This window comes from Teleopsis dalmanni, chromosome 1 (assembly GCF_002237135.1).
Source record: "Teleopsis dalmanni isolate 2A chromosome 1, ASM223713v2, whole genome shotgun sequence".
Classification (NCBI taxonomy): domain Eukaryota; kingdom Metazoa; phylum Arthropoda; class Insecta; order Diptera; family Diopsidae; genus Teleopsis; species Teleopsis dalmanni.
This window is the reverse complement of record NC_051846.1, coordinates 142,445,567-142,472,277: the sequence shown is the minus strand read 5'-3', so window position 1 is coordinate 142,472,277 and position 26,711 is coordinate 142,445,567. Positions and strand designations below refer to the sequence as shown.

At 27.6% G+C, this 26,711-nt stretch overlaps 3 protein-coding genes across 6 annotated transcripts; 1 reads left to right on the top strand and 2 right to left on the bottom strand.

Moving 5' to 3' along the window:
* Nucleotides 1-404: 404 nt before the first annotated feature.
* LOC119669118 (uncharacterized protein CG7065) lies at nucleotides 405-5,667 on the top strand. The gene is made up of 2 exons (XM_038078903.1): nucleotides 405-2,584; nucleotides 3,533-5,667. The coding sequence occupies exons 1-2, from the start codon at nucleotides 679-681 to the stop codon at nucleotides 5,098-5,100; spliced, it is 3,474 nt and encodes a 1,157-aa protein (XP_037934831.1). The 5' UTR covers nucleotides 405-678; the 3' UTR covers nucleotides 5,101-5,667.
* Nucleotides 5,668-7,875: 2,208 nt separating this feature from the next.
* On the bottom strand, nucleotides 7,876-8,909 carry LOC119669117 (N-alpha-acetyltransferase 20-like). Its single transcript, XM_038078902.1, has 5 exons — nucleotides 8,647-8,909; nucleotides 8,480-8,595; nucleotides 8,268-8,397; nucleotides 8,079-8,212; nucleotides 7,876-8,010 (listed from the first exon to the last, which is right to left on the bottom strand). The coding sequence occupies exons 1-5, from the start codon at nucleotides 8,697-8,699 to the stop codon at nucleotides 7,919-7,921; spliced, it is 525 nt and encodes a 174-aa protein (XP_037934830.1). The 5' UTR covers nucleotides 8,700-8,909; the 3' UTR covers nucleotides 7,876-7,918.
* A 1,529-nt stretch (nucleotides 8,910-10,438) lies between these two features.
* Nucleotides 10,439-13,007, bottom strand: LOC119669116 (N-alpha-acetyltransferase 20-like). 4 transcript variants are annotated; one of them, XM_038078898.1, is made up of 7 exons: nucleotides 12,133-12,391; nucleotides 11,957-12,072; nucleotides 11,756-11,885; nucleotides 11,563-11,699; nucleotides 11,137-11,507; nucleotides 10,837-11,061; nucleotides 10,439-10,768 (listed from the first exon to the last, which is right to left on the bottom strand). In XM_038078898.1, the coding sequence occupies exons 1-5, from the start codon at nucleotides 12,183-12,185 to the stop codon at nucleotides 11,416-11,418; spliced, it is 528 nt and encodes a 175-aa protein (XP_037934826.1). In that variant the 5' UTR covers nucleotides 12,186-12,391; the 3' UTR covers nucleotides 10,439-10,768; nucleotides 10,837-11,061; nucleotides 11,137-11,415. The 4 variants fall into 4 exon arrangements, with proteins under 4 accessions (XP_037934826.1, XP_037934828.1, XP_037934829.1 ...); XM_038078900.1 differs by lacking the exon at nucleotides 10,439-10,768 and adding an exon at nucleotides 12,816-13,007 and having other exon boundaries at nucleotides 10,865-11,061; nucleotides 12,133-12,186; XM_038078901.1 differs by lacking the exon at nucleotides 10,439-10,768 and adding an exon at nucleotides 12,398-12,497 and having other exon boundaries at nucleotides 10,865-11,061; nucleotides 12,133-12,186.
* Between the last annotated feature and the right edge of the window lie 13,704 nt (nucleotides 13,008-26,711).

Here is a 26,711-nt window from a genome sequence, read left to right as displayed (position 1 = left end):
GATTTATATACATATATATATATATATGGAACTCTTTAAAGATTTTTCTAATTTTTTTGTCTTACTATCAGGGTTACAAATCATGAATATATGTTTTACTTAAATATTTTGTATTCAATTAATATGATATAATTAATATATTAATATATAATTAATTATTATAATTAATATATAATAATTAATTAATATATAATAAGGACAGTATATAACAATATTTAACAAATTTTTATATTCGATTTTTAATTTAATATGATTAATATGAATATATAATACGAGTACAATTTTATTATTTTGATGGACATTGTTCATAACAGAGTTTTGTTGCTCTGTGTAAATGTAATTTTCATTTCATTTGAAAAAAAGTATGTCTATTGAAAATATTTGGCAAGGGAGTGTCGCTTTATTTAACTTTCTGATTTGCTGCAGTAGAGTGAGTGCTTGCCATTTTGTTATCACATTAAACTGGCGTAAAATTATTCTGTATCTAAAAGTTCTGGGGATAACTATAACATAAAAGTATAACATAATTTTCTTCTTAATATTTTCAACTATTTAAACTTAAGAGTTTGCCGAAAACGTATATTGGGCATAAAGCAGATTTCTTTACTTTGTTTTACGCGTGGTGGTATTAGTGTTAGTGAAAAAATAAAATAAGAGAAGAAGCAAGTGGTGTAAAAAATGAATATTATTGCTGGTGAACCAGTGCCTCCAGGGTTTGAGGATGAGGTAAACCGTATACCTGAGATTCAACCGGCAATTGACCAATATAAAGGAAATGCACTAATAGGTTTGGAATATACGGTGGAGCTGTATGAAGAAGACCGCGAGCCAGGCTATATATGCTTATTATGCGATAAGCGTGCTGATCCTCGCAGTGTGATGCAGCATTGGACTTCTTTTAATCACCGTGTTAAATATTTAGAAAAACACTTTCCCACAGCTATTCGAGAGAGTAATTCAGTTAAATATAAACCAAATTCGCATAATATTATGATAATAATTGTGCAAAACTTGGCAGAAGCAATAGAGGATTGTCATGGGAGATCAAGTCTTTCAGTGTATCATGTTGATGATTTTCGTCGAATGAAAAGTAAAATTATTAAAGACGTTAATGCTAAACATCATTTTGATGACCGTATGGGACCCAATTTTTTGAATATAATTGATCGTACATTAGCTGATAGTAATGGTCCTAATAAAAAAATGGAAAAAACCATTCAAATCACACTGAAGGCACAAAAGCGAACATCGGTCGACCGACCATTGCAAAGTTCAAGTAAACAAGATTTGGATGAAATATCAAGCGATTCAGATACTGCTGAGACTCCGAAAAAATCAAAAAAGCATGAACAGACACCAGCTTATCGAGTTTTACCAAGAGTACGACGTTCCCCACCATTTGAAGAGGAACGTAAAAAAAGTTCGGAAAAAATGTTACCAACACCGAGAGAATTATCTTTGCAAGCATCACATATTGCGCAGGAGCGTTATAAACTTGAAAAATTTTTGTGTATTTATGGAATGAAGTTTAAACAATTGAAAGCTAAGCAAGATGAGTACGATAAAAATCCTGACAAACATCCATGCTATGAAGAAGAATGGAATAAATTTTGGAATCGTCGACGTAGTGAATTGCAGGCAAAAAAAAATGTTGATCCAAATACATATGATTATAACTCTGAATGGTTAGTATTTTGGACACAACGTGCCAAGGAGCTTTTTCAAGACGATGTAGAAAGGTTGAAAAAAGATATTAAAATTCAATTAGGTATACCAGAGGATAGCGAAGAAAAGGTTGATTTATTAAAGAAAAAATACAAAGTACATGTTTCTAATAATGGAGCCCTACCCTCAAGCAAAGCTCATAAAAGCGAAACGAAATATCCGGAACGTATAGCAGATGTTATTGATATAAGTGATGATGAAGATTCACCTATTCGATCCAATTCACGTTCAAAATCTCGCCATACAATATCTTTGTCGCCTAGTCCACGACGCGAATATCGAAAAAAATCTAGGGACTCGCTTAGTCCAATTGAGAACGATCGTTACTTTAGTAGAAAACATACCTCTAGAGCTTACCCTAATAATGAGGGGGATTATTACACTACATCAAGTTACTCGCACTCTCGTTTTTCCAGTTCTCATCATTATCCACCGCATGCAACAACATCATACCGTGTAATGGACTCACACCAATATTCTAAACTAACAAGTGAAGCAAGCTTAAGTCCAACTTCAAAAACGTCTGCCTCAAAGGAGGAAAAAGAGCCTGAAGAGGATGTTGGTACATTAACTGTGGTTGCTGTGTTACGTTTACTGACCGCTCTTGAAGATCATTTGGGAAGTTTAGGTCCAAAAGTTGTTGATTTGTTAGGCAAAGCTCTTGCTTTGGAAAAGGTTAAAGCCAATTCTGCTGATGACCTTTTGATGAATGATGATCATTGCGTATTCTTTGAAACTATCAAGGAAAAACTGAAAGGGCTACTTATTGCCGATGTGATTGAAGATCACCAAAAGATTCGTGCAGTAAAAAAAGCTATAAAAAATATCGCTGCCATTATTCATCAAGTAAACACAAAAGGTAAGAAAAAGTATTTAGCAAGGACAATTTTACGTGAGTATTTTCCAATTTTACTTAATTATAATATAAAAATTTATATTGAGTATTCATAGTTTAAACCGGAAGTGATGTGATTAAACAAATTATATTTTATTATTATATCAAAATTAAGTCGGTGAAGTTAGTGTTCCAAAATTGCATAAAGTGGTTCGGTTGATCTACATATAAGTAAATAAGTTTTCCTCTTAATTACCGACTTTGAAATCTCAAAGTTAAAATTAAATATTTAATTTGTGGACATGTTTTAACAGAAGGATTGTTTACGGTCAAATTTCCTTTACAGTTCTTTGTGAAATTTGTAAAGAACTCGTTTTGAAATCCTCCTCACAGTAGGTATATTATATTGTACAATTAATATTAAAAAGCGGTATCGTCACGCGTATACGCCTAATCAATTCATTACTAAGAATATAAAAAAGTATTAATATTCGTAAATACTACAGATGTTTGTTGTCGACAACAACAATTATGAGAAACATATAACAATTGTTATTACAATAAAATAAAATTATTTATAAATCTTAAATTACTTTAAATAAGTTTTATTTTCAACTAATTATTTATTGCAAGATTTCTTCGACTAACGACATTTGTTGTTGTAGCTCAGCTTAAAGTCCCACCAGTCTTTTGGGAGCCTTTCAAGCTGAAACTACACAATGATTACAATAACAAGTAACTACTAATGTCACTTATCACGTTTTGAGTGCTTTTATCGCATAGCGTGGAAGTCATTAAGTCCAACGTATTCGATTTATTGTTTTCGTGTGTGAATATTAAAGTTCTGTGAATCATAAATGAAAGGGAAATAAAAAAAATAAATTGAACGCATTTCAGACACAAATAGTTTTTTGTAAATAACACAATATATAAAACTGACTTCATACGTAATAACATGTATTTTATTCATAGGTAAAGATGCTGACAAAGTAGCTGAAAGTACTGCAGACTCTATTGTTAGCGGAAATGCAAAACGTAAAAGTTCGAATAAAAAACCAACTCTTAAGGAGTTGCCATTTGATCGTCAAATTGTTGCTACAAAGTTAGCAGCTGCTTTAGTTCTACAAGGTCGGGATGATGTTTCTACAGAAGATATGGATAAGTTAATTTTCATATTTCTTCTTATGGTGAAATTATCGAAAGCCAGGTATGAACTTGATGGCCAACCTTTACGCATAAAGAATATATTGCCGGAGTTGGGAATAATGATACATAAACCAGAAATTCCTGTACTTGCTGGACTCGTAGATGAATTTCTTGAAAAAGAAGTTAGTGCTTTGGTTGATCAGGTTGAAGATGAAATATCGAATGATACTTCAGAGAAAGACTCAAAAGTTGATGCTAATAGTAGTATGCTCGAATCCCTAACTGATTCCGATTTACAAACGTTATTGCAAAACTTCAAACATTTATCTGTTGAAGAGCAACATCATCTAATAGCCCATCTTAAAAAGCTGGAAAATGCTGATCCCGTTCGTGTTGAAAAATTACGAAAATATGTTGATTTAGGTGATTTGGGAGATGAACCATCTACATCTAAGAACGCTGAAATGAAAAAATCTAGCTTAAATGCAACGGCACCCACTAAGAATGTAAATACAAACGCTTTTCGTAATTCACCTTCTGCTTCGACTAGCAGTGATACTCGAAAATTTTTCGAAGATGATAATTCAAACGATAGACGTCGTAATAATAATGTTATAAATCCAAATAAATTTAGTCTTGATGATGAAGACGATGATGATGATTACAATTTTGAAGACGTATTTAAAGCTGTCTCTAATAATGTTAATCGAACAAAAGAAGATGATAAACGATCATCCAATGATGATAAAATTAAAAAACCAGATAATGAACCAATCGTACCAGTATCATCGTCACCAAACGCCCTAACATTTAATCCGGCCGGCTTAAATATATCTCTGAGCGATACTCATAATTTGATTGCAAATCTAATGGGTTCATTACAACAAAGCAAATCAAAAACGCAAAATCCAAATACTAATACAAAAGGCAATGAACTGAAATCAGGCACAAGTTCCTCAAGTACACTTGTTCAACAGCACCAGCTCCAACAAAAGCAACTTCAACAACAACAGCAACAACAACAACAGATATCTTCACAGGATATGCACCAACAGCAAATGAATCCGCAAATGAATCCGCAAATGAACCAACAACAATTGAATCAACAAATGAATTCGCAAATGGGACAAAACAATATGCAGCAATACTATCAACAAGGTTTCAGTGGTTATAATAATATGATGAACCAGCAACAACCAAACTCATATATGGGAAACTATAATGGAAATGCTATGGGTAACTATAATACTGCTGGGTACTCAGGTTATCAGCAATGGGGCAATAATCAAGCGATGCCCAATATGCCGCAATTTCCATCCAATCAGAACTATGGACAAGGCCAAATGCAAGCTCAACAGCAGGGTTACAATATGTACGCACGTAATGGAAATTAAAGAAATAATTAGTTAGGTTTATAGTTATATATAGTAACTAAAGTTCATTAACATTTACGGCTATGTATAGATTTGTTTTATTTTGCTTGGTTTTTTTTTTTTTGTTCACTTACCTTTAAGATATTGCATAATCCTATTTATGAGTAGGCAAAACATAGTTACAAAATAATTCAAAGCTAAAGTAAATGATTAAAGATAATCATGATAACTCCAAACTATTATGATTTGCTTAGTTTACCTAAACATTCACTTAATTATTGTATTGTATTTTGTGCTTGGATTATATACCTTCAAGGTGTAACATAAATTTTTTAATAAGTTATTTATGAAACGATTAAATAAATTGTCGAAATGCTGATGAAGTATGCAACGTTATAACCAATTTGGAATCAATTCAGTTTATCAGCAGCTTAAAAAAACATTCAAAGCATTGTAAATACAACAACAACAAAATATAAACAACAACAAATGCATGAAAGCAGAACGAAATTACGAATAATTTATAGTCTTTATTTAAGAACCAAAAACCAGTAAAAACAATCATTTTTGAAATATATATATATATATATATTACTTTTTTTTCTTTTCGTTTTTTTTTTATAATTATTAACACAAATAATAAAAATTAAAACTTGTAATGTTTATAATTACAATTATAAATGATGAATATTACTATTATAAGTAGGATTCTTATTGTTAATTACTTATGATTTACAATAAATTCAAAAGTAATTAAAATTGTTCTTTAAAAATACTGCTAACTTAATAAAATTAAAAAAAAAACACATGTATTATAAGTAAATTTAAATTACATTTATGATAATACTTATTATTATTAATTGTTATTTTTCGAACGTTACTAGCAGTAATAATTTATCTGATGATCCTAGTAAAACGTACTTTAAACAGTTGATTATGGAGAAATACAGGAATCATTTATAAATATTGGATTGGTAAATGTGTCTAAATTTGATTTAACTATGAGTCAAAATGAATATTAAACTAATCTATCTTCGTTAGATTTAGAGATTGTATTTTATCAAATATAAAAATAATTTTTAATAATAAAACATTAGTTACTGATAATTCAAACTAAAAAAAAGAAATTATTCACAACCGATTTTCGGTTTTGGCCTCCTTCAACTTCTGAAGAAACTCCTCTTCACCAATTCCAATTGTAAGCCATAGTCACTTGTTTTGGTTCCCACGTCAGTGTGAACGAAATCTCTGCTGACCACCGTAAAAAATGTTTATAGAGAATTCAATTTTTTACACAGCCTACCTAGCTTAATGTTATCATTGCTTAACTATATGTCACGTATAATACGTGATTGTACTGACTCGAAAATCGCCTACCCTTATATACTTTTTTAATAGGAATATTGGTAAAGAAGTTTTTCGAACAGTAGTGAACTACAACAACAAAAATTCATTTTATACTATTTTAATTAATTGAATTCTTGACTGACCATACAGCTGTTCCGAGTATTGCCAAATACCCAGCATCCGTGGTTTTGGAAATAATTCTTGTATTTAATTATTCGTAAATAATTTTTTGAGACTGCAAGTACTAGAAATCGAAGTCGTGTCCTGCCAAATTTGAAGCTCATAGTCAGCGCACTTTAACCAACTGACCCAAAGCCGTACTTGACAAAAGACTAGAAAAATATGCGAGTAATATTTTTCTAGACTTTTGTTAAATATTAGTTTAATTTCAATATTTTTTTTATTTATATAGTTTTTTCCTAGCAGCATCGTACCGCCAAGAACATCGTCTTTACTACGATTATGCGCATGGTTTCATTTTCTGCCATAAGAACAACTGGAATGGTGTAAAGGATCAGAGTAGCGGGAAGGATATTCATTAATTAAGTTGTATCAATTACAATTATATAACTAAAAACCTTAAAAAGGAGTAAATTAATTAATGTTGCTATATATATATTTCAAAAATAACTTATTTAAAATACTAATAGAAATATTGTTAGAATTTAATGGAGACACAATCTGGATGTGATAAATAATTTATATTGCAGGAAAAATCTACTTTATAATGGTTGGATGTCAAATGAAAGTTAATTTGTAAGTATCTAAATTTAAGCGTTTATATTATTTAAAATTTCAGCTAATGTAAGATAAATAATATTTTATAAAATCCATTGGACTAATTAGTTTAACCATTAATTTATTAAGTTATTAAAAGTTATTGTGTTTTATTTCTCTTTTCTGAGTCAAACTTCCTACCAAATCAATGTTTCTAACGATACGCATGCCTCTTTTTAATGAGTAATCAACCACATTTTGTCATCAATGATTCCAAAGTGTAAATTCAACTGCTCCTCTGAAGCCATAAAAAAATTATTTTGAAAAAATCTCGAACGGATCGTTAAAAATGTTGATATTTCTGACTGGAGAACTTGAGTGTGGAACACTTGCAGCTGTAAAAACTGAACAACTTATATATAAGTCAAAGTATTAAGATATGACTGAAGCGAAAATGGGGTCAGTGATATTACTCCTTCAAGTCTTGGCATGTAGAGGGGTCGGAATCTAAATAAACAAACCGATTTTATTACAGCCAAAATGTAATAATTAATTTTAATAAATATTGCAATTCAATATACTCTTAAGTGTTTTTCTTTTCGGATATTCTATTTGCTGGTGTCATTAATTTTATTTTAAAAGAATGCTATATTTATTATGGATATGAGGTATTTAGCAAAGTTCATCATTTTTTGTGTTATTTTGCTTTAATAAAATTATTATGTATATAATAATTAACAAAAATATATATGTACATTTGCATTATAAATAAAATTTAGTTAGTGTCCAAATCTTCAGGTCGAACTGTTTGATTACATGGAACAATCGATTTTTTTTCAACATCACGTGATAAAGCTTTTCTCATTTCTGCAAAGTAAATTTATTTATTTATATATTTATGAATTAATATATATATTTAAACAAATTTTATTAACCATAAGCATCTTCCTTCTCATTGCAATAATACTCTAATATGGTTCTATAAATTATATATCCCAAGTTTTTATACATCTTAATTGCCACTTCATTACTTTTGCGGACGAATAAATCCACAAAATATGCACGTTTTCTGTTAAATTTAAATATTAGGAACATAAGATAAAAACATTTTTAAATGAAAATACTTCTCAAAAACAATTTCCACCAAGTTCATTAATGTTGCAGCCAATCCTAAGCGTCGATAATCTGCAGAAACGGTCAACGCAGTTACATGGCCATGCCAGTTGTCCATAAATCCCTCCGCTTTGGCTAAAACTAATTAAAAGTGTCAATTTATCAAAACTTTTTCGTTCACAATTAATATTTAAAATAATTCTTCATAATTTTGAATACATACTATAACCAATAATTTGTCCATTGGGTGATTCGATGACTAGTAAATACTCTGGCCACATTGCTAAATAGTGTGTGTACAATGGAAGACTGTAAGTTTCTGTCAACGGATCAAAATTGCTAAAAAGAATTTGTTGAGTGAGATGGATATTTATCAAATTTATTTCTTACACATTATTAATTTTAAAAAGATCATCACATTTTAAAGATCGTAACGTTGTCATAATAAAGCAGTTATTCAAACCGTATAGACCTACTATATTTAATCCAATAGTTAATTCTTCTAATAATGCAGTGCCGACTTTCAATTAACTGTAAATTTTGCTGTTTTAATTTAAAATACCTTTTTATTACAATGACACTGTTCTATCATGTATATGATAGACTAATTTGTAATTTGGAACTAATTACTTATATCCTAAACAAAACAAAATTCATTATAAAACGTTTCTAATATTTGTAAGAAAAGTTTTTAGATCAAATTTTAATTCAAGAAAAACTAAATACTAGATTATTCTCATCGTAATAAAGATATAATGATCATATCAATTAAATATTATAGTTCCCAAACTAAATGGGTGGTTCGTCCTTTCGGTAGAAAAAATCTGAAAGGTTACCTTACAATTTAATCTGCATTATCATCTCAACAAGATAAGTATGTCAAAGGTGAATAAAAGTAGTCTCTGTCTGGAAGGAAATGTTATATAGGACGTGTGCGAGTTAGGATTAGTTGATGATAAACCAAATGGGAGATTTTATGCACTGCACACATTTAGCCATTTATCAACACGTTTTGAGACATCACTACATTATCGGCACAACTTACAATTTCCCTCATTTAGAACACATCTTAGCCTAACTCGCACACGTCCTTAGAGTCAAATTCTAGGCTGAGAGCTTCTATCCCAGTCTGATATTAGGAAATTTTTAACAAGAAATAATATGAACAAAAACCTGAATATCGTCTTATAAGTTGAAATTAAAAATTTAATAAAAGTATGCTGTATTTTGGTAACATATATATTCAATTTGAAATTTATACACTACAGAGGAGAATCGGGATCACCAGATAGATTACATAATTAGTATTATTTCTTCTACAATAAATAACTAATATTCAATCCTGAAATTAGAACAAAACCTACTATAATAACATAATTATAATAGAGATTTAAAGACTTCAAGTAGTAGTAGAGTAGGCAGGCTTGGATTAAAAAATTTGGATCAAACGTCTTAAATGTTTGAAAGTATGCAGTCTCTCGACGATGTTCGAACTGCGTATTTGGACATAAAAATGACCCATTTGTAGTTATCCGCAAAATTATAAATATTTACGATATTTGCTTCGCTAATAACTGTTATCTCAAAATATTGCTTTCTGTGCTCTTTTAAGACAGCACACCTACCCAAGAAATGTCCTAAATCTTCGACTTTTCCAGTATTACAGAAAGAACACGTGCCAGTTTCAAGTTGACCAAAATTATTACCATTTAGGCAAAGCTCGGATCTCACCTTAATTATCCACATAATTTTAGTAATACCAAAATTGAGATATTTTTGGCTAGTAGTCTGATCAATTTCTTTATATATGCGTGTGACGCTGCTCTTTTCCCAGAACGTACAGTTGTTGCTGTTGTAGTAAGACGCTGGGACCTGTCATTCGGGGGTTGCTGAATGGCACTTGGTCGTCGACGAGTGGCTCCGAGACGTAGACCCGGACGTTCTTGGAACCGGTACATTAAAAATATATACTGGTGTTTTTTTGTGTGTTTTATTCTAATTTTAAGAACTATTGTATTATAAGGAAAAAAACCTATTTCGCAAAATTAATATAAAATCTACAATCTCAAGTTACTTTTGAAATTGTAATCGCTTTACAGAAACACAAACTTCATGATAGAGGACATATTTTCTAAAATATAATGACTGGTCCTTCTGGAAACGAGTAGATCTGCTCTGGTGATTGAGTAACGCAGAATTTTATTTGGTAGTTAGACCAATTTACAATATTTAAAAGATTACAAAGTCAATTTATATAAAAACTGAATAAATATAATTTGAGTATGAAAAATAGTATATATAATATTATAAAATTTAAACTACGTAATTTTAAGACTACGAGCCTACAACAGAGGTATGATTTAACGATTTTATAAAATCTAGGTAGAAATTATAAATGATCCATTATGGCTGCACAAAAACTCATTAAAATTAGTTCTGCTTTAGTTACATTTTAGTGAAATATATGGACGACAAGCAAGCGCTTATTTGGTGAAATCTTTTTTGTTCTTGCCTGTTTAATAAGAATAACAATTATTAAACTCAAGGTCTATGCAATGAAAATCCCTCAAATAAATTTACCTCTCATCACAATAATTAAACAAAGTAATAAATGATGAATATGGACTTATAATAATTCATACTACGAATTCTACAGCGTTAGAAATTATTCTCCAATTTTAAAGTAAAACAATGAACAATTATTTAAATGAAATACATCCTAAACCATATTTAATGTTTCTTCTCTCTCTTTTCGATATTGCATATTTCGAAGTAATAATTTTAAGTGATCATTCGTTTTGAAGTCTGAAAAAAAGAAATAAATAAATTAGCATACAAAAATGTAAATAATTATAAATCGTATATCTATATGTTATTTACCTTTTTGCTTTGAAAGGATTATTATTAGATTTAGAAACTAGTAGGAAACTAAAAGTACTATAATGACTTGAAAGAGATTTAGCAGTTTATAGAATATCTATATGTTGTGCCAACAAGAGTATGGTTTTTATTGTTCCAATTAAAAATGAATAACAAAATATAAATATGGGCGTATAAAACATAGAAAAAAAATAAGTAAATTTAGACCAATAGAAAATCTAGACTTATATGTTAGCACAATTCACAAATACATGCAACACATGTGAAATAAATCAAATATTAGTTCATTTCCAAGTCTTCAGGTCGTACTGGTTGCGTATGCGGTATAATGGATTTTTTTTCAACATCGCGTGATAATGCTTTTCTCATATCTGCAATATAAATAAGCACATTAGATTGATAAAGAAGTATATGTTATTAACTAACCATAAGCATCCTCATCTTGTTCACCAGAATAATACTCCAATATAGTTCTATAAATTATATAGCCCAAGTTTTTATACATGTTAATTGCTACTTGATTACTTTTACGAACAAATAAGTCTACAAAATATGCACGTTTTCTGTCAATTAAATAAAAATTAAGAAACATGATAAAATTAAAATGAAAGTGAAATACTTCTCAGAAACATCTTCCAGAAAATTCATTAACGAGCCAGCCAAACCCAAACGGCGGTAATCTGGCGACACAGTTAAAGCAGTTACATGACCATGCCAACTTTCCATATGACCCTCCACTTTGCCCATAACTTAAATGTAAGAACAAATTAAACATAGATAACCCATTTACAACACATATAATATATTCCAATTTACTCACTATAACCCATAATCTGCCCGCTAGGCGATTCAGCAACTTGAAAATATTCTGGCCACCTTGCTAAGTATTGTGTGTAAAATGAAAGGCCATAAGTTTCTGTTAGCGAATCAAAATTACTGAAAATAAATATAAAAATATAATAAATTAAACTCATATGTATTAAATTCATATCATACACATTATTGAATTTGAATAAGTCGTCACAAGTAAAAGGTCGTAACGTTGTCATACTGTAATGAAATGTGTATTAACAATGTAGCAGGCAACAAATGATATTAGATAATTAAGTCCCGTGCAGCACTGAAGTTTAATACTCTATATAACTAATATATATTTAAATATTATTTTATGATTTATTTTATAAAGTTATTCTACGGACACTGGTGTATTTATAGTTTTACAATGTACGCGAAAAGGTTATGTTAACTCTTTTAGGCTGACCATGTTCAATATTGTTGAATCATTAATTGAACATTTCGGCTAATAACGGTTTAATTTAATAACATTTTTGTACAATTCTTCGTAAGAAACTAATAAAAATATATACAAAAAATTTAAATGGATATCTATTATTCTCAAATGTGGAAAATTCATTTTCGTTTGCAATTTATTCATGTTATAGTGGACGTTCAGTGAATACGCCAAGATTTTTTAAAATATTTGTTTTGAAGACATACTTATTTAAATTAATATTTTTTTTCTTTTTTTTTGAACTTTTTTAATTTAATTTAATTGCATATCAAATTTTCCAAATATTTTGTTTTACATATGGTAATTTTCAAAGGGTTTCATCACATTAACCTGTCCGGTATGCGTGTTTGTGATTTTTATAGAAAAGGTGAAAGAAATAAAATTTTACCTATATATAAGCCATGAAACCAAGAGAGGATCGACACGCGTTCACTTACAACTTTTGAATTTGTTCTAAGTAGCAATTACACCGATAAAATAATAACTGTTTTTAGAATTGATCGTAATATTTTAACATGCAAGAAAACATGAAAGCCTTGTCAATGGAAATAATGAAGTTAGTAAATTGACACAAAGTTTTTTACATTCAAGCATTGTTTTTCTTTATGAAATATAGACAAAAGCGCATTCTATACTTGTCAATGTGAATATTTAATATAAATTTCACATGCTCCTTGCGCAAAAACAAGTTTTTATTTTATTTTCAAGTTTTTATTTATTCGAAATTCGAACATTTGGTGACATTGAAATATCGAAATTATGTGAATTTCAATTGTGGGCATTTATCGCGGATTTTGTGACGGAGCGAATTTAGCTTAACATACTAGAAAGGCAATATATTGTACATGTACTAACATAAATTTAACAATAGAAATTAAGATAAAACTATATAAAAAAATTCTTTAACATATTTTGACTTATAAATTGTTCATGAGAATATCAGAATTAAAACGAAGCACGTATATGCAACATACGCGCAAACCGATAGCAACATATTTTTGTTGTTTTATAATATTTAAATTGTACATATATCTTAAATAATTGTACGTATAACAATAATAAATATATGAGTTCATTTGTGTTTTGTAATTATAGTTTGTGAATTTTAAACAATATAACAAATTTTACATCACTTAGTTTTTTGCACAAAATGCCTGTTACTAAATATAAAGAACAAAGTAATAGAAAAATTGTAACCGACGAATTCATTCGGTGTAATTTGGTCCATAGTGTTGTTGAATTCGGATATATGATATTTTTAAATTACATTTCTATCGTACTTAAAATTAGAAAATAAGTGCAATTATAATACTGTGAACCTATTTTACATAGCAAATGCTTTATATTATATATATTAGCAAATGTTTATACTGTGAGAATATATGGACGAGATTAAGTAACTCTACATTTTTAATCTACACCGTTTACATAATATAAATTTAATAAATTGTTCTTCAACAAAAATTTATTAAATTTAAATTATAATTATGTATAAGACTATTATTAAACAAATTTAATTAAAATTTCAGCAACTTCGGAACTTTCAATATTTGTTTTAAATAGATTTTGACATTTTATTTCCAAATCTTCTAACATCGTAAAAAGTGTACGGTATTAAAACATTTGCAAAGTAGCACAGAAAAATAATCACCATTTCTAACGAGATTAAAAATTAATCTTGACCAAAAGAAGATTGACTTTTGTATGGGATATCTGAGATTAAATAACGAGATTAGTACTTTAATATCGACTATTGCTTTAATCTTTTTATTTTGTTTAATATTCGATTTTTGGCGTTTTCGTATCGCATAATGAAAATATATATATATCGTAAGATATTGCGTCGTACAAATTATATATTATTTTTAAATTCAATCAATATCGTAAAACATTATATTGTACTTACCATATATTATTTTTATTTTCAATTTAAATATATCATAATTTGGATTATTAATAATATAATTAAAATATGATAAATGTATTATTTTATTTATCTTGATTTATAAAATTATCAAGAACTTAGGACGGTTTATGAATATAATAATTACAATACATATATTAAAAATACATATATGTTATATGTAATAACAAAAATGTGTTATATTTTTTTATATTATTTTCTAAAACGATTATTTATTGGACGCATAATTTTTAATTCAAATTAAACAGAATGTAATACTTGTATATAATTTTTATAGCTTATTTTATCTTCTTAAAATTTAAATAATCAACCATGTGTTGCTATAGTCTTTTCGTTTTCTAAAGATGGCGCCTTTTGTTGCGCCGGTATTTGTCAAATATTTCTGTTGCACTCACACTTTAGCTAAATTTTGTCTGTAGTTCGTAGTTGATTCGTGTGTTGAAAAATTCGTCGTGTGGCGTTAGTATTTTAAAAACAAATTTTTTGCGCTATAATTATTATATTAAAATAAAATATTGAACATAATCAGCAAGTTTATAAGTTTAGTTAATTACTTGGGAGTGCAAATGAGTCAAAGTGTCAAAATTGTGTACAATACAATACAAACGGAAAGTAGGACAAACGTAACAAGCAAGCAACGAATACTGGATATGACAATATAAGCTAAATGTAGTGAACAGCTAGAAAAGTGTATAAAATGATGGAAAAAGTTTTCAATTTAAAAACGATTAAGTTGAAAACGTGTTGAAGTGTTATATCTAAAATAATGTTATGAGATAATAATATTATATTCAAGCATTATAATAAAACCACAAAACTATAAATTAAAACTATGTTTATTACAGAATAAACAGTGTTGTTGAGAGTGAGTTCGTTGACGGGCCTTATTATTTATTTATATAGTTTTATATTAAATTGTTAACAAATAAAAATTGCAGTTAAAAATATGAAAATAAATAATGTGTTCTATATAATTATTTCACAGACTTTTATATAATAATAGGTAAGTTTATAATAAAAACTCGATTAACATATTCTTATTGTAATCTTTGCCTGGGGTAAATATGTAATTATTCTACCACCACCAGCATAATTTCCCCTACTTCATTGCAATACATAAAAAATCTCATATATGACAGAAATAATACACATATAAAAATAAATAATTTCTAACATTATATAAAAAATATTTTAAATATTTTTATTACAATGTAAAAATTTTAAGGAGTTTTAAATTACAACATAAAAAACCCATAATTAAAACACATCACTTATCTTCTCAGTTATAGCAATGTTCTTAAAAAATTAATAATAATGGAATTATAATATATTTCATAAGGTTACCATAAAGTAATAGTAATAGTAATAAACATTACTCTTAATATGAAATAAATTTATTTTAATAAATAATCGATAATACTTTTAAAATATTAGAAAAATAGAAAGAAAAATAAAAATATTCCCAGGTTAGTCTCTAAAAAATGTTGATATCATATTTTTATCTTCGTTGTGCTGAACTTCTTGTATATAGTGTAGTTGTAATTTAAATTTTTTAATATTTATTAATATTTAATATTATTTTAAATCAAATCCTTTGTCTGTGGAGTAGTTGCTGAGAAAAAATCATGATTCAAAAATATATTTTATTATTATTAGTCTAAACATTTTAATCCAAAATATTTTAATCCAGAACACTGCTTGTCTTTGCAACACAAATAAACAATTATTCAAAAAAAAATTTTGAACTAAATATATATATTTTTTATATATTTTATATGCTCATTTAATACGTCGATTTTTGTATATTAGGGTTTCAATTTATGTTCTCATAATCCTTTTGTTTTTTTAAATACGTATAAATCTTAAAAAAGTTTACTATAAAATACACGAAAATAGACAACTGAAATAATATTTTTGTTTTTGGGAATACGTTGATAAAGACACAGGAATAATTTCAAAGATTTCGGACGATTCTGACATTTGTTTCTTAGACTTTTTTAAAATGGATCTATATAACCGAGTGCTCTGATCTCTATTATGGTATAATAGTACCGACAAAATACTGATGAAGTGACCCGTTAGTGAATTTACAACACGACAAACTTCGTTAAGGGGAACGGTTGTAAGATTACTTAAATGCCATTACACTGTGGATTTGTTTAGTGTGTTATTAAAAAGCACATAAGACAAACTTAAGAAATAATGAGGTTTATCTTCTGAAGTGCACTACTTATCTAGCTTATCTTCTTTACGGAAACACAAAGACTATGTTCGGAAATCAAAGAACTATTGACATACTGACATTAGATGACATTTTTTGAGTCAGTTATCATTATCTTAAGTGTAAACTAGACGTTCGTTAGAGATGTAAATGCCGACTATAATCCAATCGACTATAATCCATAACATAATTACAATATTACAAATTCACAAGTTAAGAAATATTGTATCTTCATGAATAGTAGAAATTCTGCCTCAAAAACATTGCAATAGTTTGGGAGCTTGGTAAACTTTGATATGTTATTGTTGAATCGTATCAAAAAATTTGTTTTTTAAAACCATATTTACTTATGTGTAAATATTTTAAAAAAACCAAAATTTGTCATTACCATCAACAAAACTCAAGCTATATTAATAATAAAAAAACAACCAACAAATAAAATTTTGATAGAATTGATTAAAGCGGTCCCACGTGTGAAGAAAAAATATGTATGCTACGGGCATACTTCACAACCACAATGATTGTTATTATTTGTTATATAAACACAAAAAAAAACTAAATAAACATATTACGGTTTTATACTATTTGGGAATATTCCGTAAAACAGAATGCAAAAATTAAAAAATTCCGCAAAAGAAATTTGTTACTGCCCATGGTATAAAAAAAAGTACAGATACAATCGGTATATATAGTCGGTATATATAGATTAGGATAGATTAATTTGGCTGTAATTCAGGCATAGGCCTATTGGTTCCCAGCAATACTGGTATCTGGATACAGTTGAACCTCTATATATATATTGTAGTAGGTATTTTTTTTTTATTCTGACTAGTCCTTATAGCTCTGTTCCTGAGACATAGCCACCAAATATTTATTTAAAGATGTATTTAAATATAAATAGATTTGAACTGATATAAAAATTATTAGAGAATAACAAAAAGCAAACTAAATTTTTTTAAATTATAAATTGTTAAAAAATACCAATTGAGAGCAGTGGCTTCATCTCCTTGGTCAGGATGATGTATTATGAAATATTAAATATTTTTTTATAGTGTATTATTATAAGGGGGATCTATTCCTTCAGATGCGCTACCCATTAAAACCTGTATTTCTTGGTTTAATATATTCAGTAAAATAACTACTATATTCATAGAGATTTAGGAATAGAAACTGTAAAGATATTCATAAGATATATAGCACCAAAATAGACAAACAAAATTTCTTTTTCTATAAAGGTAAATATACATGATAATTGTATAACGCATTTTGAAATATATATATATTTATTTCAAAAAGTTACTGTAACACATATAATACTATACTTTGTTGTAAAATTGAGTAGGTGAACAAAATCTATTCTAGCTATATACCACGATTTTAATAGTAAATGCGAATGAACCGTCAATTTCTGCCCCGTATGACGTTGATAATTTGTGCAATTATCCTTATACACACACAAATTTGAATCTAAACATGGTTCTCATTCATTAAAGCTTCTCTAATTTAATGTATCATATATTATATACACTGTGCTTCAAGTTCACTATTCATATCATAATATATTACACTATCTCAAATTTTACTTCAGTTTTCTGTTTGTTGGGACCTTAAATTGTGTTAAAAAACAAACTAGAAGTCATATATTTCTATGGTCTCTTGACTTTATTTTTTATGTGCTGTAAAAATATTATATTGTAAAGAAATAATAATTGTTTATATAGACACCAATTCCAACAAAATTTTATAAAATTCCTTTCATAGCAACAAGTTTTATACCAACAACAAACAATCATGTCGAGTAATCATATAGGTATTAAGCTCATGTTGTATATTGGTTTAAAAATATTATTTCTTAAAATAAATATAATTTATTTATTATTAGTAAGCTAATTACTATGATTATCCCTGTAAAACACCGGGTGTAAGTTGATCTTACTTTCAGAGATCATCTTTTCTAGTCCACAAAACCAATGAATATTTCATTATTCATTGATCGTTATCGCTGGTAATGACTATTTGGGAATGCTCGAAACTATATATAGTTAGGAAAAAAAAATTTGATCATATAAATAGATCAAAGTTTTGTTGTTGTTTATGGTAAAAATTTAAGTATTAGAAAATTAATAATTTTTAACATTATTGAAGTCAAGTCAAAATTAGTTTTTGTTATGAAAATAATATGATATATTGTAGGCAAATATAAAGCCTTGTTTTTATATAATTGGAATACTGAAAATGTTTTCAATGTTTTCAATTTAATCAACCTTATATATTATCTCATATGTTGAAAGAATCAAAACAAGTTATAGTTTACTTAAAGTTTTTTATAATGGATACAAAGTTTTCCAATTTTTTCGGATACTACTCTCATAAATCGTATTGTGCAACTCAATTTTAAGTCAATAGATCATAAGATTATTGTGATCTGGTAACAAATAATAGTAATTTACCAGAATAATCTTGTATTTGTTCTTAAAACCTAATGTGATAGATTTTTGTCATAATACCTAAGAATAAAAATGTTTGAAAGAACTGTATTTTAATAGATGGTATCTTAATTTGACAATATAGCAATTTTGGGATCCTTCTATTAAGCTTTAGACATTTTAAACATTTGCGATAAGAACATAAGTTGACATGTAGCTATTTTCTAATTTTTTTATAACGGTTTCACTTAAATGACCATTGATTAGATATTATACTATTGAATATTAAAAGACTTTTTGAGTTTTTAATTTGAATACAGGGACACTAATCTAGTCTCTATTGTTTCGCTGTTAATCCCATTTATGTACGGTATGGGTTCGCTATATAACTTTTTTGTTAGTAAATCCCGTATAACACTATATTTTCTTTTATTATTTAGTTGATTTTCTTTTATAGGAAAGACTACGTTATATTGCTTGTAAATTGAAAGCTGAAGAATATGCCAGAAACATCAGTTTCAGTTTTCTATTATTGAACTTGTGAAAGTAAGAAAAATTATAAAAAAAATATGAACCACAAATAGCAAAAATTGTGCATTTATTTATTAAATATATAAAAAAATACGCAGAAAAAATATCTACGTATTATTATTAGTCCAATTATTCTGACTTTAATTCGATTATTATTTGCAACTTTAAGTTTAACAACTTTAAACTTCATATAGTTAAACTTCTCATAAGAAAACAACGGAGTTGAGTAAATTACTGTAATAAATATTTCGTTTTCTCTTTGCTTTTATTTTAAAGCTTAAAATGTAATGATAAATGGTTTGTCATGTAGTTAAATAAAATTATTCACTTGAAAATATCGTCTAAAAACTATTTATCTTGTTTTTAATATACCATATTTAAATAGTGTGATTTTTCATTTCACCTCTTAACTACATTACTATTAACTTTATTTTTAAGGTATTTTTCTCTAGTTGTATTTTTATACACGGTCTGTGCTTCACTGAGTGAAGAAGATGTTAGAAGAAGTAATTGTTATTATAGTCAATAATCCTTGTCAAAGATAAAGAATCTGTTTGTAGAAATATCCAGTGTCAGAAGAAAAAATACCCAAACGTCTGTTATTTCACTGCCCAGATTTATCCAGTTTTAGATAAATGTGCAAGCACTTCATAACAACTCCAATCTTGAAATCAACGAATTATTTAGATTCACTAATCGGTCTGGTTGATTATAGAACACCCCACCTACTTATTAAAATGACCAGACATGTAAAATTGAAAAGATTTATTTGCTAATTAAGGCGAATAAACAACACTCCATTGACCAAACGGTATGCTTTGATGTAATTGCTTATCCAAATGATTATTGATTAGCTTTTTTTGAACTTCATATGTTTAACAGTTATGTATGTGATTTAATATGTATTTAACAAAACTTTTTATGAATTATGAACTTCTATATAATTTCATAGAAGTAACCTTAAAGTAAATCGGAAACCGATAATAAGTTCTATCATAAACTGATAGTTATAAATAACTTCAAATAAGGAACCTGAAACAGGGTTATAATATTTATTTAAGCTGGAAAATGTCTTAGGATAATTCACAAATTGTTTGCATATATCTATAAGTGAATTTAAAAAAGGGACTGAAAACAGAAATTTGTTGATTATTCAATCTGGAAAAATTATAGTTGTAATTATATTTAGATTCCAAGACAGACTCGAAACAGAGTTATGATATTCAGTCTGAAAAAGTCTTATGGTAAATCATCATTTGTTAAGAGATAGCAGATAGCTAATAAGTAACTTCAAAGAAGAAAAATTGAAAAAAGTTTTGACATATATTCCGTTTAGAGAAATTATTCGGACAAATCATAAATTGTTAGCTGTAAGTAAGTTCAAATTTAAAAAAGGGACTTAGAACAGAGGTTTGTTGATTATTCAATCTGGATAAAGTGTAGATATAGTTATAATTAGATTCGAAGATGGACTTGAAACAGAGATATTTAGTCTGACAAAGTGTTATGGTCAATCGTCAACTTTTAGCAGATAGCTACTAAGTAACTTAAAGAAAAGGAACCTTAATAAAAGTTTGGACATTTATTTTATTTGGAGAAATTATTCATTTTAATCATATACTGATAACTATAGCCCAAATCAAATAAAGCACCTGAAACAGGGTTATAATATTTATTCAAGCTAAAAAAAAATCACAAACTGTTAGTAGTTATCTATAAACAAAGTTCATTCAAAGAATGAACTCCAAGAGTTTTACATTTGTTCTGTGTGGAGTAAGTATTCGGGTGAATCGGAAACTGTTAGCTATAAGCAAGTCAAAGGCGGACTAAAAACAGAGGTATGATGTATATATTGTTGTCTGCAGAAAATATTTCGATAAATCATAGCAATGTGTTCTTTTAAAGTAAAGACTAAGCATTTATTTCAGTTCAGTTGTAAATGGAAATGAACCGGAAAAGTATTTAATTGAAAAAAAAAAAATATGTTTTTCCATAACATTTCACCATGGTGTGTATTAATGCATAAACCCATATAATGTAAATTATGATCATCTACAGCATTTTCAAGAGTTCATTTTGGCATTTTTTGTACACTAATTTAATAGAAATTTTACTGCACAATGTCTTGAATGCATTAAGTATACTAATTTTCATATATTAACAAGTATCACCAAATCGTACACATGTTTTTCCCCAATGAAAAACATATTTCTCTGTTATTTTATCGTAATATGTACCTCGAATTCAATGGTTGTAATTGTCTTATTTTCTTATTTCAATTTATGGTTTTGTTGTAAATTATTGGTTAAATGTATTGTGTATGCTTATGATTGAATGCATATGTGTGTGCGGTGCAAACATTTGCCATAAATACAGCATTCATCCCAACAAACACAAACGTACTACATGATACTTTTTTTTTAATGTTGAATTGTGTTGTTTTTGTTGTTGTTGTGTTGTTTTGTGCGAGTACATATTTTTACGTTCGTTCGTTCGTTTAATAAATTCGTCATTGTTGGAAGCGAAGCAGCAGTAGCTAAGCATAGCTCCTTCTCGTTGTGGTGGTGAAAACGAAATGAAATGGCGTTCGGTATCTTATAATAATGTATCTGTCAGATACTTTAATACGAGTAGTACGTTATTGTTGTTTTTGTTTTTGTTTTGTGCTCTTTGGCTATTGTGCCTCATACATGCGTTCGCATTCGCGTTCGTTCTATCGTTCGTTCGTTCGTTAGCTCGTTCGCTCAGTTTCTTTTTTGTGTGGTGCTGTTGGTTGTTCGTTGCTGGTTTTCATTTTCGTTTTCATTTTCATTATCGTTTTCTTTTTGATACACTCGATTATTTTCGTTCATGCGCCTCCGTTTGTTCATTTATTATTGGTTTTTATGCTTTATTCATGTTCGTACGTTATTCGAAGGCAGTGAAGTAAAAATTTTTAAAGTAGAAATTTTTCGATTTCGTAAACGCGTGTTTTTCAACAAAAATATTTTAACAGATACCACCGTGAAACTGAAGAAAGAACTTATCGTTTCTACTGAAGAGGCATTAAACTGCGGGCTCCTCTGTAGCTGAGACGACGATAACTGTAAGTTTTGTGGCTGCATTCTGCAGTTTTAATAAAATTCAAATGCAATATTTTTCGTACGTTAACGCTACGCTATGTTCGGGTCACTTTAAGGCAGAACTCATTCTTCAATTGTCTCGTCCCGTATCGTCTGGTGTGCTTTCGTACCGTTCAACTGTGTGTGCTTTGTGGGAATCGCGTAAAATATACATTTTAAAATCTATTTTATGAATTAGTAGTGTGTGTTCTCGTTAAAGGCTAGAAAAATCCTTCTCCCCAACGATTCGAATGAGGCAGTAGTTAGTGTAAAATGATAGCTTAAAACTGTCTGTTTCGTTACATATAATATAGTGAATTTCAAGTCTTTGTTTATATGTAATATGAACCAAGGTCACATACGACATTTTATTCTTCATAATGAATACATATATGAATTTGATGAATATTCTGAACACTGTTCTATACATTATATTACAATACACAATATAGATATGTTGCAAAATTCAATTATATATTGTGTGGTTTTCATTTTTGTTTTTGTTTCGTTAAAATGGTATTCATTCAAAAATATAGTGTAATTTACACATACACATACACCTCTATATATATATATCTAAGTGCAAAACTATAAATTATTAATTGTGTAAATATATAATAAAATAATTAATTCCCGTTAAAATATTATTAAAAGCAATATATTTTTCATATTAATTTTTTTTTTAAATCGAAAAAATTCAGAATAAAATAAAACGAAGACACAGTTCCGGACCTCTCGACTAAAAAGAAATAATAAATATAAAAAATATATTCTAAATATTATTAAACTATTATTACAAAATAAACAAATGATATAGACATGCAATAACAACATATGTATGTTTTAGATTAAATAGCACACATGATGATGATAAACGATAAAACTAGGTAAAACATAATAATCATACAATTAACAATAAAATATTAAAGTATAGTTAATACATGTTTTTTCAATGTAATACTGGAAAAATTTGAAAAATTAAATTAGCAAAATATTTTTATGCATTTCATAGATAACTTTATCATATTTTTTTATTAATTATCTGTACAAATAAATAAACTACACTATATAGCGCATATATATGTAAACATAACATATATAATATATTGCATATTGTTTTCGTATCTATTTTATCTGTTCTATAATTACTCAGTACACATTTGCGCTTCTAATTATCTTAATAGTTTATCTGATATATCCAATATGTGTATTAAAGACATATTAATAGATATTAAACAATCATATCCCGATTTAAAATAGTAATATATTGCCAATCAAAATACCAACGGTCAACTTAAAAAATTAAGTTTAAATTTTCCCGTGCTATTATAACGACGTATAACAAACGGTTCGTTTAATATATACATATCAATAAACATTTTATATATGCATATAGTTCTTATATACATTAGTTATAAGTTATAGGTTAATATATAAAGTTTGTTTATTTCCAAACTATTGAAGGATATTGAATACATAGCATAAACATTACACAAAATGTATATATTTTCTATACATGATATATATAACACACTATATATATGTTATTACTTATGAATAAGTAATAACATTTTGAATTCATAATATATATCATAGATTTATAACTTGGATACATATTGCATATATACATTTTATATATATGACATATATTGTACGAATATACGAATACTTACATATCACTATATACGCTTCAAGATTAACTATATGAAAGCATACCGTATACCGCTATTTCATGATCTCGAGTAATGACCTCAGTAATCGAGTAACATAATAATACTGTAAGGGCTAACGACAAAATAATTGTACTCGCAATGTTATGGCTTTCGTGAAACCACCTAATGTGTTTTTGTTGTAAAAATCGAATTTATGATCAATAAAGTCTCCCTTGCCAGTAATACAATTAAATTGAAACTTTTCTCTTACATTACTTTCTTTCTCTTTCTTTTACTACAGTTTATTTTTATGTTCAAATTAAGAGTTTGTTTTCGATATAATTCCTTTCTTGAAACAAAGGTTCTTTTGCTGAAGTATCTACTCCAAATACACCTTTCGATGTATTTGAAGAAATATCATTAAAGGTTTGTTCAAAATGATATTTCAACACCATCTGATATCTTTACGGTGTCAATTATTTTTCTGAATTTAAATATATTGTTGTCGTAAGGATCTATAAAGCAGATAACATTTATAAGTCATTACAAAGACGTATACATGGGCTAAGATGTGGATACGTAATGGCAGTCTGAGAAAGAAGGGGACTATTTAGGACTAAAATGGTATTGGGGTTGGGTACGATTTAAATTTAGGTCAATCTGAATTTGTTTCGGATTACTTTACGGTCATTTAATCTGTTTTCGTTTTTTTTTGTTTTATAAAGTAACAATCCAATTCCTACATTTCTATCATTCAATATCATCGACATCTGTAAGGGTGCGTTTAAACTAATTAAACCACAGGCAAACAGTTGATTTCAACGAAATAGAGTCACCATTCCAAGTCATTATCGGGATTTCATAGTCTCTTTTTTTTCTTTAAACATTAGTGTTTTTCAGCACAAGAAAGTGTTTTTTTTTAATTTTTTTTTTTTTTTGCAAATACTAACCCAAGTGTCACTAAAACAGCTGAACGTCAATGAGTAGCAGTTGGATTATCATGAAATTTTGACACGTATGATTTGAAGATTGCCACTTGTTAAAAATAATGTACAGATTATATATGAACGACGTTTCTCTGATGTGTAGTTTTGAAAAATTTTGGAGTTATGTGTTACTTGTGTATTACACATAAGTACGACATACACATTGTAACAAATAGTAATTTTATAGTAAGTAATTTTATTCAATTATTAGATCAAATATTAATAATCGTTTGGTTTCTACTATTTGAAAATTATAAAAATAATTTATTTTCCATTTCAAAAGTTAATTTCTTGAGGTATATTCCAAAACACTTAATATATTTATCTTTTTATTAACAGAGAGATATTTTTTTATTCAGGATATAACAGAGGTTGAAACTTTGTACTGTATGGAATTAAAATTAGATTTATTTCCATTACGTAAGTGAGACCCTTATTTGGTTGTATTATTACCAGTCCAATATGAATAATTTAGATAGAAGTAGGATATCGCAAATACATTTCGTTATTTATTTCTTCTATAAACTATGTATTCCACAAAGTAATCTAATAAAAAGCCTTAAATACTCTTCACTGCAAATATTGATAAATTAGTCACTAGTTTTTTACATTAGAAACTAATTTAAATGTTTACACATATGTTCTTTATATTATTTTGCATAATATATATTTTAATATTCTACATTAAAATAAATACGTTTGATAAAATTTTTGAACACTGGAATTATGTTTGATTTTACTTTCTTGAAAACAAAAGTCAGCGAGTTTACGTGCAAAAAATTCTGTTTTTTATAAGATAAGAATTCAAAATTGTAACTTAAATTAAAATATTTAATTGTGAAATTAGAGAAAATTCATTGACACATACATGTCTAAAAGAAGCTTTTATCGGACCTCCAAAAGATATATATATAGTTATACTATAAAATACTTTACATATATACTATAATATACTGAAATAATTATTTTGTTGATGAGATTTTCATTTAATAATTCCGTCCCATCTTACATTTCCATTATCTATTCATATCCTAATCCATGTATACATGTATGCTATCTGCTTTATAGTTATAGTTCTAAAAAAATCTAACTTTAAGAAATAATAATAGTAATTCCAGAGTGTTACAAAGTATTAGGAATTTATAGTGATTGATCGTCACCTATAACTGTGTCAAAAGGTTTATATTTTACTGACTGATCAGGTAGTTTTATATGACGTTTCTCAAATCATTTATTGATGTTGTTATATTTTTAAGACAAAAAGTTCTCGTTTACTGAGGAAATTATAATTTTTAAAAAGTATTTAAAGTATTATTATTTTTGCAATTAAAAAGTTTGTTATAAAATGAAATTATCTAGAAGTTTAATTTTTTTCTCTCCAAACAATAATACTTCTTAGTACATTTTGAGAAGTTATTATAATTTGTCTATATTTCATTACAA